Genomic DNA, 19,298 nt, shown 5'->3' on the forward strand with positions numbered 1-19,298 from the left:
GGTACCACATGCCTCAGTTGCCTAAAACCGCTTCTCCCACCCTTCTCTAGACGGGACAGCTTTGGTATGTCCCCATGGTCCCTGTGTCCCACAGACACCTGTAAGAGAAAAGGAGATTTTGTGATAACTCACCGTTAAATCCTTTTCTCTTAGGACGTCTGTGGGACACAGGGCTTCCCCCCCTGAAGCGATCCCCTTGGGGAGTTTTTTCTGTATATACTAATATAGCTCGGTTCTACTGTCTGTTATCTTGTTGACAAAACTGGCTCACTCAGGAAGTGACGGGGGGTATAGTAGCAGGGAGGAGGGGCTTCTTCCTCTTCTTCCTATTCTAGTGTCCTGTTTCCTGCTGGTAGATACTATACCCTATGGTCCCTGTGTCCCACAGACGTCCTAAGAGAAAAGGATTTAACGGTGAGTTATCACAAAATCTCCTTATCTTGTTCCTATCAATGAATCTCTGTGTGTCTTCACTTCTTTCTGTAGCTTTGAATTGAAAAAGGCTAGAAAATATGGACTTTTCACCCCACCGTGGCATGCATGAAGGAAGGTAAGTCAAAATCCAATTTATTTCAGAAGAAACAAATATATATATATATATATATATATATATATAACACCGTAAGGTCCGCACTCCCATGAACAGTCCACATTCACAATTCACAAACGGGTGCTGCACTTAGTTTTATCCAATATCCATTCCCAATGATTATGCGCTATGCGCACTCATAATCATTGGGAATGTAATATATATATATGTCATGGGTAACATATTTTTGACAGAGAAATTAGTACCCTGGATCGTTTGTACGGGTATAGGATCAATTATCCAGAAATTTGTTATCCAGAAAGCTCCGAAATTATAGGAAGGCCGTCTTGTATAGACCCCTTTATAAATAAATAAATAACATTTTCCAAAGAAACTCTGTAGTAATAAAACAGTAACTTGTAATTGGTTCTTACTAAGATATAATAAATCCTATATAAACAATCCTTTTAGGTTTATGTAATGTTTAAATTATTTTTTAATAGATTTGTAGTATGGAGAACCAAATTACAGAAAGACCCCTAATCTGGAAAACCCCAGGTCCAGAGCATTCTGGATAACAGGTCCCATACCTTTAATAGGCTGCTCTCAATGCAAAATTGTGATCCTAAAGTTGGAGCTGCTTGTATGATTTTATCTATATGGTTTTGTTAGGTACAGGTCTCCTTCCCTTCAAGATACCACCATGAGCTCCAGCCACACCCAGAAGAACCGAGTGGACTCCACTCCGCTGCCTCCAATCAACGAGCGCCTGGCTTTCCTGCGGCCGTCCAGAGAGCTGTTAGAGTATTACCGCAAGAAGATCGCTGAGTTTGATGAGGAACACGAGGATCTGGTAAAGCAACTGGAGCAATACAAAGCTGCCTTTGAGGAGCAGGTCAGTATGTGCCCTTGCTAAGAGCAATACTGCTGATAACTATTATTATCCTTTATATAGCGCTGGTGTATTCGACTACACTGTACAGAGATCACTTAGTACATTGTTCTCATCAGTCCCGGTGGAGCTTACAATTCACATTCAATGTGGTCAGGTCACTTTTACCAGAAGTTTACAGAACCCTGTATGTTTTTGCAGTGTGGGAGGAACCTGGGGTTCCTAGAGGATACCCACGCAAGCATATAGTGCCCTGGCTGGAATCGAACCTAGGAGCTCAGTTCTTCAAGGCAGCATTGTATGTTTTCCTGCAAATGGTTTGTGTCAATCTCCAGTTTCTCTAAGCCATTTGCCACGCATCGCCCTAGCTCTGATAACTACCGTATATACTCGAGTTTAAGCCGATCCGAATATAAGCCGAGGTACCTAATTTTACCTAAGAAAACTGGAAAAACGTATTGACTCGAGTATAAGCCGAGGGTTACTTTTTGAGCACATTTTGGGGCTGAAAAACTCGGCTTATACTCGAGTATATACGGTACTCTTCCTGAATCCCCTTGATAGACATAAAGATATAAGGGGTATATCTATCATGCTGTGTAAAAATTGGAGTAAAACATTACTGGTGATGTTGCTCATAGCAGCCAATCAGATGCTTTGCTTTGGTTTTCCAACTGTTGAAGTCTAGTTGCTGATTGGTTTCCCTGGGCAACATCACTGGTAAAACTGTACACTGCTTTTTACACACGACAGCACCACACTCTGAAAGTTGCTACAATGTAGCTGCCCCTGTGCACGGAATACCAAATAGATACCAAATCAAACACAACCAGCACCAAGGGTCTTGTGGTTCAAACAAATATTAGTGTATTATAATTGCATGTACAACCGACGTTTCGGTCCCATATATATATACTACTGGCTTGACCAGTAGTAAGGGTGAAGACACATAGAGCTACTTAGTAGCAGCTACTTGTCATTGCTACTTGTCGCCAAAATACATTGCCATAGACAATACTGAGAATTGCCTCTGCTAACACACACATAGAGACAATTATCAGTAAATGATCAGCATTGTCTATTTTAGTAGCCGTGACCAGTAGCTGCTACTAGTAGCTCTGTGTGTCTTCACCCTTAATCACTCAGGCAACAAAACAACCCAAACGCACTCTGTGTGCCAGTTTGTATTATTGTTGGAATTAAAGCAAGTAGATTCCAGTTTAAACCAAGTCTAATTTTTTCATGTAAATGCACACACCGCCCACACACACTCGCCTACTCATTCTATGCGTCCCATTTGCACACCCCAGGTGTCTCAAAGGCGTCTACCTAATTAAGTCATTGCTGAACAAAATTTAGGGACATATGTTTGTGAAGGGATACTTTACCTTTAATTTGCACAGTTTCAGGTCTCTGATCGTGCTTTATTAAGCGTAATTAGCTCTTTAATGTCTCTTAACTTGGGTTTAGTCTTGAGTTCCGGGTCAGTAGCTCTTATGTGTTCCATCATGGAAATGCATGTTACATGGGTCTGTTACAATAGACCTGGACCTTGGTATCCTCAGTTTCCCTCAAGTGCCTGCCTACCTGTACCCAACCATCAGGTTTCCTATAGGCAATTTGCCTCCCTCTGAACGTCTCTAAAAACTATAAGGTCAGTTGGGGGCAGGATAGACCTTGTGAACTGCAGTGACATCAGTACTTGGTTAGAAGACCAATCCAAACCACTTTTGGGGTATTCCGTGGTACCTGACCAGGCAGAACTCTAGCAGGGCCTAGTCCAGTGGCTCAATGCATAAATAAATAGGGATGCCTTTTTGTTTTTACATTCACCCGAATCTTCTATTGATAATGCATATTCTAATATATATATATATATATATATATATATATAGAGAGAGAGAAAGAAATCTTTCCTGGTTCATAGTCCCCTTTGCCTTCCTGGCCACTCCCTGATATGTTGGTGGGCTGCCATAGGGGCTTTCACATCATCTCAAACAGAACTCTAGCTGAATAGGTGGTTTTACCACTCCCTGGCACAAGTAGTGCGTCACCCTGCACCAACATACAGTTGCTTTTCCTTTTTCACTGAAGAAAAGGTTGGGTAGAATGCTGTTATTTTTAATGAAAAATAAAGCTGTTAGCTTGATAAGCCAGCGTACTATCTTCCTCAGAGGCCATACACATGTATGGTCAAATTGCATTAGATCAGACAGCTTAAAAGGCAAATCCATACTGTTCTGCATCACCTTAGGGGTTAAGGCTTGGCCTTGCTTTCTTGTGCGGCACGGGACATGGCAACCTAGGTGTGGGCAGCTATAGCAACCCAGTGGGAGTATACGTGCAGTCATCTTTTGCCCCTCTTTTTTCCCTAACAGCACAAGCTGCAGTAGGAGATGCGTCAGCGCGAGGAAGAGATCTCGGAGCTGCAGAAGGCGCTAAGTGACATGCAGGTTTATCTGTTCCAGGAACGAGAGCACGTGCTGCGCCTATACTCGGAGAATGATAGGCTGAAAATCAGGTAAGAGAGCTCCTCATGTAAAAATAAAAAGGCACTGACAAATGAGAGCACATCATTTGCTCTATTTTAATAATATATATATTTGTTAATGTAGTACTTTATGTACTTGCATTATGTATTATAATATTTAACTGGGCTGCTCAGAGCTGTCAGGGCTGGCCAATACGTCGATCGCGGTCCACCAGTCGATCCCCCGTGGATTTCTGGTGGACCGCAATGAAGCCAGTGATGTGTAAGTCCTGTGTGAATGCATACGTACACATTCACCCCGCACTTACGCATTCCCCAGTCATCGGTCGGTCGCGACCGTAAAAACGCTGGCCACCCCTGCTTTAGGTGATCATAAATATGAATCACTGCCTGGGGGACTAGTGATGCTTGGATGTGCCCAAAACCCATGGGTCAGGCAGCTGACAAAAGGAGGACCTGCAGCCTTGGCCCCCGTTCCTTCCCCTCTTTCTACATCTTCGGCCCCCTTTCTGTTCTGTGATGTCAGTGGAATGGCTTCTCCCCCTTATTATCATCAAGTTACAGTTGGGTATGTGCCAATCGTTCTCAAACCAGCCTTCACTTCTGGGGCACCTTTTGCTCAAAGATTGCACTGGGTGCTGGGAGTCTGCAAAGTCATTAAGTCTGTTTTGACCCTGGCCCTGCAACAAATTATGATGCTCCTGAAGCAACTTTCTTAAATGACCAAGGGATATTCTTGAGGTTGGGATGATCCCTATGAACATGGCACAGCAGATGTTGGTGTGTGGATGGCGCATCACTTGGAAGACTGAGACAATCACATTGATGCAATAAACCAGGGGTCCTCAAACTTTTTTAGCAGGGGGCCAATTCATGGTCCCTTAGACTGATGGGGGGCTGAACTAAAGTCCTCCACCCGTGTCCTGATACTATGACCTGCTCCCCCCCTGCATCCTCCGGCTCCCCGCTGTGTCTTCCCGCTCCCTGCGGCTTCCTCCTGCTCCCCCTGTTCCATCAGGCTCTCCCCTGCTTGCTCCGGCTCCCCCCCATGCGTCCTCGCTTCAGATCATAGTGGGGGATGGGTAAATTACCTTGGGGGCCATAGTTTGAGGATGCCTGCAATAAGCAATGGGTTGTTCCCAAGCACTTATAACCTTCATTCAAAGACAGGAACATGAGTGCATATTTCTTTTTGCTCATTGTAGAGAGTAGGAGGATAAGAAGAAGATCCAGAAGCTTTTGGCATTGGTTGGGACCAGTGAAGGGGACGTTACTTACTTCCACAAGGAGCCCCCAAACAAGGTTAGTGTACCTGTGCTAGAAATTTTGCCATAAATGCAGCTCTGATATGTACCCCTGCAAAAATATGTGCTTCTCTGTGTCTTTCTCCCTGTCACCCCGGAAGGGAGACAGTTTTTTTAAGTTTCTTTTTTCCATGGAGGTCAGGAGCGGCCTCTAGGCAAGCCCATCTAAAGAAATCCTTCAGTTAGTGGCTAACTCCCGGGTGAGGCCGGGTCAGACTCTGTCTGTTCTCCAGTGGCCCACCCACCTGGGATTCCACAGACTGTTCCCCTCTGTGGGAATAATGCCCCATTACTCAGAAGTACAAGTATTGGCTGCTCCCTCCTATCACTCATTAGCACTCTAGCAATTGCGGATATAATTTTCTTAGGCAGTCTCACATCATGGCTGACGGCAGGGGGGATCTGTTCTTCAGATGGGGCCGACACACTAACCATGCGGTTACTATCTTTGTCTGCTCTATATGCCTCACCAAATCCTGATTGGGCCAAGCTAAATGGTTTTGCTCATCTTGCAGCCCTGCTCAGACCCGCACATCTGACACCACAGCACCTTACGCAGTGGCAGCTTCAGACGGGGTTCCAACGGCCCCTTCTCCCAAAGGGGTTAGTGATCCACAGGGCCCTTCTGATGCTCCAGGATGGGCGGTCACGCTGTCGCAATCCCTATCCAGTTTGCAATGCATGCCACAATTAGTTGGCAACTTCACCTGCTACCGGCCCAAAACAGACGTTCCTCCAGAGCTGCCCACTAAGGGCTCCCCCTTGTCTGTCGAGGAAATTGGCGAAGGAGAAATATTCTCCTTTTCCTCAACCTCAAATACCAATGAGGAGGACATCACTGCCAGTACAGCTTCCAACACAGACAGCCTAATTGGAGCAGTCTACAGATTCATGATCAAATGCAGATATTGATAAAGAAATGGCAGACAAAAAAGTCCCCACGTCCCCATGGTCCCTGTGTCCCCCTAGACATGGGAGAAAAGGAGATTTATGTATTACTGTTTAATCCTTTTTCTCCAATCATAAGGGGGACACAGGGCTTCCCTCCCCCAACTCTTGTTCAAAATTGCCCTTAGTCTTGTTGAGAGTTGTCAGTAGGTTATGTTCTAGAGCTAATTTCTCTTTATTACAAACTGGCTCCCTTCCGGAATGATGGGATAAAGGGAGAGGAGGAGGGTCGTCAACTCTGTCATCAGTGTCCTGTCTCCTGATGTTTGTTTAGGAACCCATTGGCGCTTAATTAACAACACTGGGCTGATTTGCCTCTGGGCAGTAACCCATAACACTAAACAAGAATATCCAAGTGAGCTTCTGAGTTTTCTCCTAGATCTTCCTGACCATGTAACAAGCAATAGGGAGAATCTGAGCTTCCTAACAGCATAAGTATTGGGTGGGCACTGATGGGTTTCCAAATTCCAGGGGAGGTTGCTAATAAAAATAAAAAATCAGCCCAGGTTTTTATCTTAAATTAACTTTCCCTTTAATTCGTCTGCAATTGCAGGTCACCATTCCCCAACGTGCTGTTCAGTCTGGGGATCCATACGCCCGGAAACTGCAACGTTCAGGCCAGGCAGGTTAGTGACTTTGTTTAAACATGGCCTTTGTTTCAATGTTTTTTTCTTTTATATAAAGAAGCCATGGCTGTAAGTTTCCATAAGTATTATTATTATTATTAACATTTATTTATAAAGCACCAACATATCCCGCAGCGCTGTACAATAAGTGGGTTTCATACATTGGACATACAGAGTAACATATAAAGCAATCAATAACCGATTCAGGAGGTGAAGAGGGCCCTGCCCAAAAGAGCTTACAATCTATAAAGTATGACTCATATATATCAGTCGGTGACCCGCTGCTTTCCACTTACAGGTACCAAACAAGCACCCCTGAAAGCACCGGGGAAGCAAGATAGAAGCAAAGAGGGCAAGAAAGAAGATCCCCAGATTCTTTTGCTTCAGGTGAAGCTGCGTTTGAATATTTAATTATTCCTTGGGTCATTCTGTTCATGTAATGTGTGAAACAGATATTGGGGTCATAGGTGGGCGAAGCCCTAGGCAACCCGGTCGGCCACTTGCGATGGGTCATTGCCCCCGGGGGCAATGACAAAGGAGCGTGGGCTAGGGGTAGGCAGGAAAGGCTCTTGCCTGGCACCCCGCCATCGTTGCGCCCTAGGCAGCTGCCTTTTCTGCCTACCCATAGTTCCAACCCTGATTGGGGTTCCTGCTGTTTGATTACAAGAATTCCTTCTTGAAAGGTGGAGGCTCTGCAGGCCCAGCTGGAAGAGCAGACACGACTATCCAAAGAGCAGATAGAGACTCTGTTAGAGGACAGGAAGGTCCGCTTGGAAGAAACCCAGGTGCAGCACCAATGAGACGAGGACAAAATGAAATCTATATATTGGGATATTGGGAAGTTGTATCAGGAGTCAGAACCAGCAGTGCAGAGAAGGGAAAGGGACACACAGACACAGTGACAGTTACACATAACTATAAACCCAGTGAGAATGAGGAATGAATGGATATTGGGGAGTTGTATCAGGAGTCAGAACCAGCAATGCAGAGAAGTGAAAGGGAAACACACAGTAAGAGTTACACATTACTTTAAACCCAATGAGAATGAGGAATGAATGGGTATTGGGAAGTTGTATCAGTAGTCAGAACCAGGGAAGAGAAAGTGAGAGACAGACACAGTGACAGTTACACATAACTATAAACCCAGTGAGAATGAGGAATGAATGGATATTCTGAAGTTGTATCAGGAGTCAGAACCAGCAGGGAAGGGAAAGGGACAGACAGACACAATGACAGTTACACATAACTAAAAACTCAGTGAGAAAGAGGAATGAATAAATATTGGGAAGTTGTATCAGGAGTCAGAACCAGCAGTGCAGAGATGGGAAAGGGACGGACAGACACAGTGACAGTTACACATAAATATAAACCCAGTGAGAATAAGGAATGAATTGATATTGGGAAGTTGTATCAGGAGTCAGAACCAGCAGTGCAGAGATGGGAAAGGGACAGACAGACATAGTGACAGTTACACATAACTATAAACCCAGTGAGAATGAGGAATGAATGGATATTGGGAAGTTGTATCAGGAGTCAGAACCAGCAGTGCAGAGATGGGAAAGGGACAGACAGACATAGTGACAGTTACACATAACTATAAACCCAGTGAGAATGAGGAATGAATGCATATTGGGAAGTTGTATCAGGAGTCAGAACCAGCAGTGCAGAGAAGGGAAAGAGACAGACACAGTGACAGTTACACATACAGTAACTATAAACCCAGTGAGAATGAGGAATGAATGGATATTCGGGAGTTGTATCAGGAGTCAGAACCAGCAGTGCAGAGAAGGAAAAGGGACAGACAGACAGTGACAGTTACACATAACTATAAACCCAGTGAGAATGAGGAATGAATGGATATTGGGAAGTTTATCAGGAGTCCGAACCAGCAGTGCAGAAAACAGAAAGGGACAGACAGACAGACAGACATAATGACAGTTACACATAACTATAAACCCAGTGAGAATGAGAAATGAATGGGTATTGGGGAGTTGTATCAGGAGTCAGAACCAGCCGTGCAGAGAAGGGAAAGAGACAGACACACAGTGACAGTTACACATAACTATAAACCCAGTGAGAATGAGGAATGAATGGATATTGGGGAGTTTTATCAGGAGTCAGAACCAGCCGTGCTGAGAACATAAAGGGACAGAGAGACAGACACAGTGAGAGTTACACATAACTATAAACCCAGTGAGAATGAGGAATGAATGGATATTCGGAAGTTGTATCAGGAGTCAGAACCAGCAGTGCAGAGATGGGAAAGGGACAGACAGACCACAGAGACCTTATCCGCACCCCCGAACACTCCAAAATTTTTCCTGTCCGGTGCACACTGCTGGGGGGATCGGCACCCTCCAAAAACACTGTAGCGACAAAAAAAGCGAATGACACTCAGGACTGCAAACAAGGGTAAAACCCTTTTAAAAGTTTTTTGCGGAGGTGCAACGTTTCGGGGCAATGTGACCCCTTTATCAAGCATACAAATCAGTGAAGGCAAGTGAAATTTATACAGATGTAGTAACCACATCCCCAAGTTGATTGGTAAATTGAATAAATACTTAATTGACAGCAATAATATCAAAAAAACCTAGTATTAAAAAACTTAGTATTATAAAACTAAAGTGCAGTGCATCATATATAGTGTACATTCAACGTCAGTGAATTAATCAATCTCGTAAAGTGCATAATATACATTAAAAACAATTTTATTGTACAAAAAAATGTGATCACACTTTCTCATTTTCTCTCTGTTCTAAGTCCAGAATTCTAGCTGAGTAGCCACAGTGTATCACAGTAGGGAACCCATAGGAAACTAAAATCCAAAGTATCAATAATCAGCTAAGTATCAAATAAAAACATATGTAACAAAATCCATAGAGGTACAGATCAAAGGAACAGTATATCTTACCCCAACACGAAGGAGAAGAATATCTATCCCTGATGTGCACCCAGGAAACATTTATCTATAAAAACATAAATGAAAAAACACATGATATTTATAAAAAGCAAGCCATGTTAAATTCATTGTTTAACCCCTTTGGGTGGCGAGATTGCAAAAGCCAAATCCAATAGCATTCCCTCTGAGATAACAGCTTCTTTTTGTCCTGGCCCTGTCGTGCCTGTATTTTTTCTAGGATCTGCCACCTAACCTGTGCCACCTGGTGGCCATGTGTAAAAAAATGTTTAGCCAGCAAAGTTTCCCTTTTCTTTACAATCTCCTTCTTTTTACCAGTTTGTATCGCTCTCTGGGGGGACTGAGTTGGAGGTTTATAGTTCCTTATAGTAGATTTATGCTTGTTAAGCCTTATTTTAATGGGCCTTGACGTCTGACCTACATAGGCCAATCCACACGGACATTTAACACCGTATATGACGTCTTTACTATCACAAGTATAAAAGCCGCCCACTTCATGTCTAGTGCCATGTTGTGGATGTGTGACAGCGGACCCAGTGATAATACCATTACAATGGCTACAGTTCGTACATGGGAAAGTACCCTTTGTTATAGTAGAGGTAGACATAGGACAGACGGACACAGTGACAGTTACACATAACTATAAACCCAGTGAGAATGAGGAATGAATGGATATTGGGAAGTTGTATCAGGAGTCACAACCAGCAGTGCAGAGAACAGAAAGGGACAGAGAGACAGACACAGTGACAGTTACACATAAATATAAACCCAGTGAGAATGAGGAATGAATGGATATTGGGAAGTTGTATCAGGAGTCACAACCAGCAGTGCAGAGAACAGAAAGGGACAGAGAGACAGACACAGTGACAGTTACACATAAATATAAACCCAGTGAGAATGAGTAATGAATGGATATTGGGAAGTTGTATCAGGAGTCACAACCAGCAGTGCAGAGAACAGAAAGGGACAGACAGACATAGTGAGAGTTACACATAACTATAAACCCAGTGAGAATGGGTACTGGAAATGCCGGGGGGGGCTGTTTGTGCCTCTGGGTACTGGGAATGCCAGGGGGGCTGTAAGGTTCCTCAGACAGTCATTATTTATTGGGCTGGGGGGCTGTTTGTTCCTCTGGGTACTGGGAATGCCAGGGGGGCTGTAAGGTGCCACAGACAGTCAATATTTATTGGGCTGGGGGGGGCTGTTTGTGCCTCTGGCTACTGGGAATGCCAGGGGGGCTGTAAGGTGCCACAGACAGTCACTATTTATTGGGCTGGGGGGGGGCTTTTTGTGCCTCTGGGTACTGGAAATGCCAGGGGGGCTGTAAGGTGCCACAGACAGTCACTATTTATTGGGCTGGAGGGGCTGTTTGTGCCTCTGGGTACTGGGAATGCCAGGGGGGCTGTAAGGTGCCACAGACAGTCACTATTTATTGGGCTGGGGGGGCTGTTTGTTCCTCTGGGTACTGGGAATGCCAGGGGTACTGAGAGCTATCTCCAATACCCCTGTATTCCCTCACTTGTACTGAGAGCTATCTCCCCTACCCCTTTATTCCCTCACTTGTACTGAGAGCTATCTCCCCTACCCCTGTATTCCCTCACTTGTACTGAGAGCTATCTCCCCTACCCCTGTATTCCCTCACTTGTACTGAGAGCTATCTCCCCTACCCCTGTATTCCCTCACTTGTACTGAGAGCTATCTCCCCTACCCCTGTATTCCCTCACTTGTACTGAGAGCTATCTCCCATACCCCTGTATTCCCTCACTTGTACTGAGAGCTATCTCCCCTACCCCTGTATTCCCTCACTTGTACTGAGAGCTATCTCCCCTACCCCTGTATTCCCTCACTTGTACTGAGAGCTATCTCCCCTACCCCTGTATTCCCTCACTTGTACTGAGAGCTATCTCCCCTACCCCTGTATTCCCTCACTTGTACTGAGAGCTATCTCCCCTACCCCTGTATTCCCTCACTTGCTAAGAATCCATCCAGCCCCTTCTTAAAGCTATATAATGTATCAGCCAGCACAACTGATTCGGGGAGGGAATTCCACAACTTCACAGCTCTCACAGTAAAAAAATGTAGTGGGTGCCCTTGTGTCCGTTGGAAGGACCTACTGGTAAATAAAGCATTAGAAAGGTTATTATATGATCCCTTTATATATTTATACATAGTTATCATGTCAACTCTTAAGCGCCTCTTCTCCAGTGTAAACAGACCCAACATGCCCAGTCTTTCTTCATAACTGAGACTTTCCATACCCTTTACCAGCTTAGTTGCCCTTCTCTGGACCCTCTCTAACTCAATAATGTCCCGTTTGAGCACTGGAGACCAAAACTGAACAGCATATTCTAGATGGGGCCTTACCAGCGCTCTGTAAAGGGGAAGAATAACCCCCTCCTCCCGTGAATCTATACCCCTTTTAATACAGCTCAAAACCTTGTTTGCCCTTGCAACTGAAAGGGCTGTGGTGTAGGTTCAAATCTAATTGAATCTAATTGATCTAATAAATACTTCCCTAAGTATAATCCTATGTTGTAGACCAGTGATCCCCAACCAGTGGCTTGTGAGCAACATGTTGCTTCCCCAACCCCTTGGATGTTTCTCCCAGTGGCCTCAAACCAGGTCTTTATTTTTTAATTCCTGACTTTTGGGCAAGTTTTGGTTGCATAAAAACCAAGATTACTGCCAAACAGATCCTCCTGTAGACTGCCAGTCCACATAGGGGCTGTTAAATCACCAATAAAAGACCCTATGTGTAACACCAGGAACATTTTTCATGCTTGTGTTGCTTCCCAACTCTTTTTACATTTGAATGTGGCTCACTGGTAAAAAAAAAGGTTGGGGATCCCTGCTGTAGATGAAGTATTTAAATAGAAAATTATTTGAAATAGAAACATTTTATTTTAACGAGTAACTTAATTTTCCCCTTAAGTAGAAGCCCTGACATGGCCCTAGGAAGCAAAAACAAATGGTAGCTGTAAGGAAACCCCTGTCTGAAAGGAAATTTTCAGCTTTAGAAGAATGAAACAGCACTTACATTTGCAAGAAGACTGATGAATAAAGAATTAAATTGAAGAAAAGGATGAGTAAGATTGTCTATACTGTGCCCCAAGAAATGATGAGGGTTAAACTGAGCAAATAATTAATCATGTAAGGAGCTGCACATAAACACCAACGTTACTATGAACTGGAAGCATTTACTGGAAACCTGTCATATTGGTTGCTATGGGTTACTGCCCTGGGCAAATTTAGTGCCTGTTATTACATATGGTTGAAGTATTTTACAAACCAACCTAAAGCAAAAACAAATGAAAAAAGTAGAGCTCTGCAGAGAGATAAATTGCACATTGAAAAAGTACCAAGGGGATAATTTACTAATGTTTCTTCTTCTAAAATGGCATTATTCACTGACTTCCAATAATCTATGTTTTGGGGTTCTACTACAAAGTAGTATAAGTAACAGGCAAGGAACTGCTGGTCGTGTTATTAAACTACTGGCTCCCCACACAGGGTATTTTGTGCCAGGCCCTGCCATACTAAGCATAGCCCTGGCTTTCATCATTTCCTCATTAATCATTTTCTATTTCAGTTAAAAGCTTTACTTCTTAAACCACTTTTTTATCACTCCTTCGCTCCCATATCCGCAGGAACTAATAATAACTAAAATCCCTCTATCTAAAAGCAAAGTTCATATTTCTAGCTTTAGAAGAATTAAATAGTTCATTTGCAAGAAAACTGATGAAAAAAGAAGAAAAATGAAGAGAACAAGCGAGATTAAAATAAGCAGAGAAAATAATTTTGCTTCTTTCCCGACTGGCTAGCAGACAGGAAATGAAAGGATGCTCTGGGAGAGAGTCACTTGATGTCACTGTGATGTCTAAATGACCCTGTGCAGCACCAGTACAGAGTGTAAACAACTGGGCACATGATCAAAGCTTGCCCAGTCACAATGGCCACGTAAAAACCAGCACAAGTCAGGCCAACCCAGTGTAAAAATAAATGAAAGCTGTCATTGACCCCACCCCCCCATCCACTATAGTTTGGGAATCTGTCCCAAGGGGTGAAACACAATTTTGCATCTTTATAGATCCCTGATAATCCTTATCTTACATAAACAGAACTACATTTTATTTCCCAAAATGACACTCTGTCTTCAGGCAAACTTTAGCAATGACGCCAGTTCCTCCAAGCATTTAGCTACATCTGGGATATCAGTAACACTTTGTTTCAGACAGTAAGTTTCACAGTCAAAGATCATGGAGCAGAGACAGATATTTTGACATTATATTTATTACCCCACAGCAAACTTTAATAAGCCTAGAACCCCCAAAATTGGGGATAACGTAAAAAGAAATATTCAGTGCAATTTATAACATTTGACTTTTTTTTCACCGAAAACAACAAAGCAAAATTTAAAATATGTTACATTTTCCTTCACAGAAGGTTAGGTCTTGTCTTACAGCTAGCACTTAGCCAGCCATAAAGTGAATGCATTGGATTGCAGCCTGCAGTTATCTAATGAGATGGGAGGAGAATACCAAACGGGTGTAGGAGTGCATGTCTTCCTATCAGATACATTCCTAATTTGTTTATAATAAATAATGAAAGCCACCAAGGCCAATTCCAGATCTCTGAAAATGTTGGGACTCTGTTAGGGCCATGCAAGGGTTATACCAAGTGTTGGTCTCCCCCACTCTGAAGTTTCTGTATCTGACAGGGTGAAGCAAGAGATGGCTCTGGCAAAGGACACATGTTCAACCTGATCCAATGTCATTAAAGGACAAGGAAAGGCCAAAATGTTAGGCAACCCCCCAGTCAATTACATGAAAGTTTTTTTCACTAGGGTAGTGCTCTATTTTGGAAAAAGAACCTGGGAAAGCCCTGCACCGCCATCTTACTTGTATTCACAGGGATCCCTTGTGTAGCCTTAGGATTGCTCAATATAAAATATTTTTCTATCTTATTATATTGGGTATGTGCAAGCCAAGGCCTATAGGAATTGAATATATAATGGCGATGCTTTGTTAGAAAGATCCCGGGACAGCTGTCAGACTTTGCCTGTTCTTTAAATACGGCCCTGGGCCGGGCAAGGAGCTGGCTGGGGCAGGGTACAATGTTTGTGTAGAGCCCTTAGTGAATTTAGGATTAAGACATGAGTGATTTGGTGGCACTGATTTTTATCTAGCCAGAATTAGTGTTTATTTCCCCTTGTGCAGCTAATTTTATGAATAATCAAAATCACAGCATACACAGCAAATCTGCAGCAATCTTGAAAAGTTATGGACCATCGTGGGAGGGGCAAAGCAGGGGTACATATTTGTTTTACTGCAGTTAACCAATCAAAGCATGTGATATATTCATTGCCAAATGTAGTGCCATGCTGCTGCAATTACCCACAGGGCATTCACATATGGCATCAAGCTTACACACTGGAACTTCACATTAAGGCCACATGATCCTCATAGTATTAGCTGCTATATAGTATAAATGAGTTATCAGTACGTTTATAAAGGCACCAGCCCGTTCTCCATATGCAGTCATCTTGCTGTACACTACAGCCCTTAAAAGGAAACTCCACCCTAATAAAGAGAAAAAAATTAGATGCTTTTCATTGTACAGGTAAATGGAAATCCTATGCACCTTTAAATGAACATTAAGCATTTTCAGTGGTTTTTGTTATTTATAATTATAACTGCTATTGGAAGTAGTACATCTGTCTATTTCTGCAACAAGTAGCAGTATCCAGCTCTCCGCTAGCCAAGACTCCAGTTCCCATAATACCTTGTGAGTTCAGAGATTAGCAGGCCTGTGTAGAAGCTGGCATACTCTAAAAGATCTGCTCGTTTAGCAAGGTTATCAAACGAGTGGATCGCCCACCAACATGCCCACCTTGAGGTGGGCAACATCGGATAGAGCTGATCATTAGGCGCACGCACTTTAAAGGATGCAGGCCTTTGGGGCAAGGACCACATCAACAAGCAATGTGCTCCTCACCCCAATGGAATTTTTCAAACCCGCCTGATTAACATCTAGACAATTTTCGGGTAGATATCAGTCAGGTAGGCCTGTGGGAGTGCCCCATTCAGGTGCTTTCTGGCCTGCGTATGGCCACCTTTAGTCATTTTTTATTCAATAGTATTAGAAGCATTGACAGGCAGAGAGGCACATTTTTTCCAATAGGGCAAATAGGCCAGATAAGTTCTTCAACAGGGACACATACCCAAACCTAATGCTACTAATTTATATAGTAATGCTGATACCATACATGATGGTGACGCTGTGACCATAAATAATGTTTATATAGTAAACCCTATCTAAAGTTTATCTGTGCTATTCATTGAACTATATACAGAGCCACAAGTATCTCTGGTCACAACTACACATTCCCCTACTGACTGCAGAGGAGAAACAGCCTAGTTCTCTGAATGGCGGCTCTCATACAGATACAGCACAAGGCTGGAATGTTGTGCTGCAAAAAGGAACAGGAATTCTCCCGCCATAGATCTCTGCTACCACAGGCGACTACTCGTCCGAAATAGCTTTCCACTGGCAACAATAGGGGTCGTAGGTGGAAATCCCTTTACATAGCTTCGCTTTCCGAAGTTGCCAGTGGAAAGCCATTTCGAAGCAGTAACCGCCTGCGGTAGCAGAGATCTATCACAGGTGACTGAACTGATCCATGGGTTCTTACCCTAAATGGCTTGGAATATGTCTGCCATAACCCTTACATGTCAGGCAACATAGAATGTTGGGGTGGACAAGAAAGTACCACTGTACCCTCCATTCTATTTCCTATGGATCTATGCTTTAAAGGTTGTTCACTGACAACAGTAAACCCAAAGGCTCAAAAGCTGGACCAGTACCCTAAGCTCCTTCACCAACAACAACTGAACTAAAACACCCAGCATTCCACAGCCAGAGGCCCACAGAATTCTGACGGAGAGGTTATTTAAGCATAAGCTAGAGACTCGCATCCTGTGATAAAATAACTTAATTGGTGATTCACCTTAACTTTTAGCGTGATGTAGATTAGATATTGATATCCTGAGACAATTTGCAACTGGTCTTCATTTTTTTTTTTATAAAGTTTTTCTGTAATTTAGCTTTTAGTAGATCCTCTCCAGTTTGGTATTTCAGCAGCTATCTGGTTGCTAGGGTCTCATTTATCCTAGCATCCAGGCTGTGGTTTAAATGAGAGACTGAAATATGAATAGGCAAAGGAGTGAACAGAAGATAAGGAATAAAATGTAACAATAAGATTGTAGCCGCATAGAGCAATAGTTTGTTTTTTCAATGACCCTTTTGTCAAAACTAAAAAAAGGGCAGAAAAGGAAGGCAAAATAACTAAAAAAAAATCCTAAAATATAAATAATGAAGACCAGTAGCAAAGTAGCAAGGAATGGGGCACATATTACATATTATATTAAAAGTAACCTGAATGGTGAAGTGCCCTTTAACTACAGCACCTAGCATTGCACAACATCAGGAGATTCTGGAGGTTCTTGATCCCGGGCTTGGGTTATCATTCACGACATACCTTTGGCTGTTTGAAATGCTTTGCAAACTCTTAAAACAGTGAAAAGGTCAAAGAATATCAGTTAAGGTTCTTTGGTTATTGTAAACAAAGCTAGAGAAAGATTTTTTAACCAGGATGGTAAATTTGCCTGTTTTCTAATGAGATGGAAGACAACTGGTCCATGTGTCCGCCTCACGGGGACTGTTCTGAATGGTAAATATCCATGGAGAACACCCTGGGGTTGAATGTTTAAAAAAGAAAATCTGGTGGACAGGTCTGTGTATGGGATCATCAACCAACATGGAGGCAGATGGGCCATTAGACCTGGGGTTCAGTTCAGCTAAAACCAATGCACCCCTATCCTAACAGCATTCTCTAGATCAGTGGTCCCCAAACTACGGCCCACGGGCCGGATCCGGCCCCCTGCTGTGTCCTCCCACCTGGCAGTGGAGAGAGAGGACTCAGCAGGGAGCGGCACAGGGGAGCTGAGAGGGAGGACGGACTGCAGACCGGGGGGAACTGGTACAGGTAGGACTCAGCGTTAATGAACGTAGTGCCGGGGGGGGAGGAGTTGGGAGGTAATCTGAACAGTCTGGTTTGATGGGGGTGGGGGGGTGCTGATGATCGCTCCCCTTTAAAAAATCATCTTTGTATGTGCCAAAACGATCTGACAATCCAAAATATAAGTGTATATCCAATATGAATAGAGAGTGAGCTGGTTCAACTGGCAGTTAGGGATGAAAAATGGAATCCTAAACTGAAGAGACCTATGAAATTTGGGATGAAAAGGCATTTGTATCACCAAGTAGAAAATACACTGTATTTATAAGTAAGGTTTATCCTCTGTGTATACTTATGTCTGAGGGGCCTGCACTGTGCATGCAAAGAACACTCATAAATGTGCTTATTTGGATTTATAACATGAGAGGAAGCAGTTGGAAGTCTATGAATGCTTTTGCTGATGGCAGCTCCCACTCATGCATAAATACAAATTAAGACAACGAAAATGATTTTCTCCTAAGTAAAAATAAATGGAAGGTGGAACCTCAGTGATGACACATACACGCTCAACCACAAGACAAGCCTTTAAGGGCAGCAGTGAGGCTCCCATACTAGAGACCAATTGGAATTTACTGGGCATTGGCGCAAGATGCAATATCCTGGTTTCCAAGCTTAATGTCTCACACTGTGTATGATAAAGAGCATTAAAATCCAAGTTCAGTAGTATGCGTGGGCCTGGTTCGTCAGTGGTAAGAAATTGGATAAAGCTATTATTTAATAATTAAAATAAAGTTCTTTCGGTAAAGTGAGAGCCAAAGGTTGCTATTGTGTGTATCCATTGAGACTGTGATGTTAGCAATCCATGCACACCAGTTTTTCCAGGAAAATCCTGATCATAGACATTTTGGCTGTTCTTGCACAACCTCCTCTTCGAAGTCATTGTCCACCATTTCTGTTTTGATCTGTGCGACTCCGAGCCGATAAAGGTTGTCTCTAATCACCACCTCTCCCGGCTGGCAGCTCTGTACGATATCATTGATCTGCCGGTTGACAATCTCGCGGCTGGTTAGGAAGTCCACGAGTCTGTTATAGAGGTAATAGTGTGTTGCGTTTTCAAAGTTGATTTGGTTGTGCCTGATGTTACTGGTCTTGCTGTCTCTGATGGCAGTGATGATAGCACTGTAAGGTTCTAGTTCGCAGCACAAATGGAGGGAATGGTGCCGAGATGTTGGATCACAGGATCCTTTCTGCTCAGCCACAGCATGGACTATCCTTCTAGAAGCCAATTTGGTAACTGGGTGCTGAATCGATGTCTCACTCCCCGTCATATCCACACTGTAATGCCGATCCAGCAGCTCTGGGCAGGACACATACTAAATGGTAAAAATAACACAATCTAAATATTCCAATGTTTAGATATTGAAAATCCTTTTAAAGGTAAATTGCACTGTCAATACAGTGATCCCACTGGAACGGTTAGGGCAACTGACAGCTTAAATGGCTAGAAATATTGTTTGTGTTAGTACTGTGTCTCACTACACCCACATATTATATTCCCAACCCAGCATAAAGGC

At 43.3% G+C, this 19,298-nt stretch overlaps 1 protein-coding gene and 1 pseudogene across 3 annotated transcripts in view; one reads left to right on the top strand and one right to left on the bottom strand.

The window, feature by feature from the left end:
* Positions 1-501: 501 nt before the first annotated feature.
* Positions 502-14,470, top strand: LOC100493661 (annotated as a pseudogene).
* hmgxb3 (HMG-box containing 3) overlaps positions 13,982-19,298 on the bottom strand; it is a 50,783-nt gene continuing 45,466 nt past the window's right edge. For 2 of the 3 annotated variants that reach the window (XM_012958614.3, XM_012958613.3), the window contains exon 21: positions 13,982-19,097. In XM_012958614.3, the coding sequence (XP_012814068.2) occupies positions 18,618-19,097 (480 nt within the window). In that variant the 3' untranslated portion in view covers positions 13,982-18,617. 3 annotated transcript variants of the gene reach the window in all.

The sequence above is a fragment of the Xenopus tropicalis genome, chromosome 3, assembly GCF_000004195.4.
Source record: "Xenopus tropicalis strain Nigerian chromosome 3, UCB_Xtro_10.0, whole genome shotgun sequence".
Lineage (NCBI taxonomy): Eukaryota > Metazoa > Chordata > Amphibia > Anura > Pipidae > Xenopus > Xenopus tropicalis.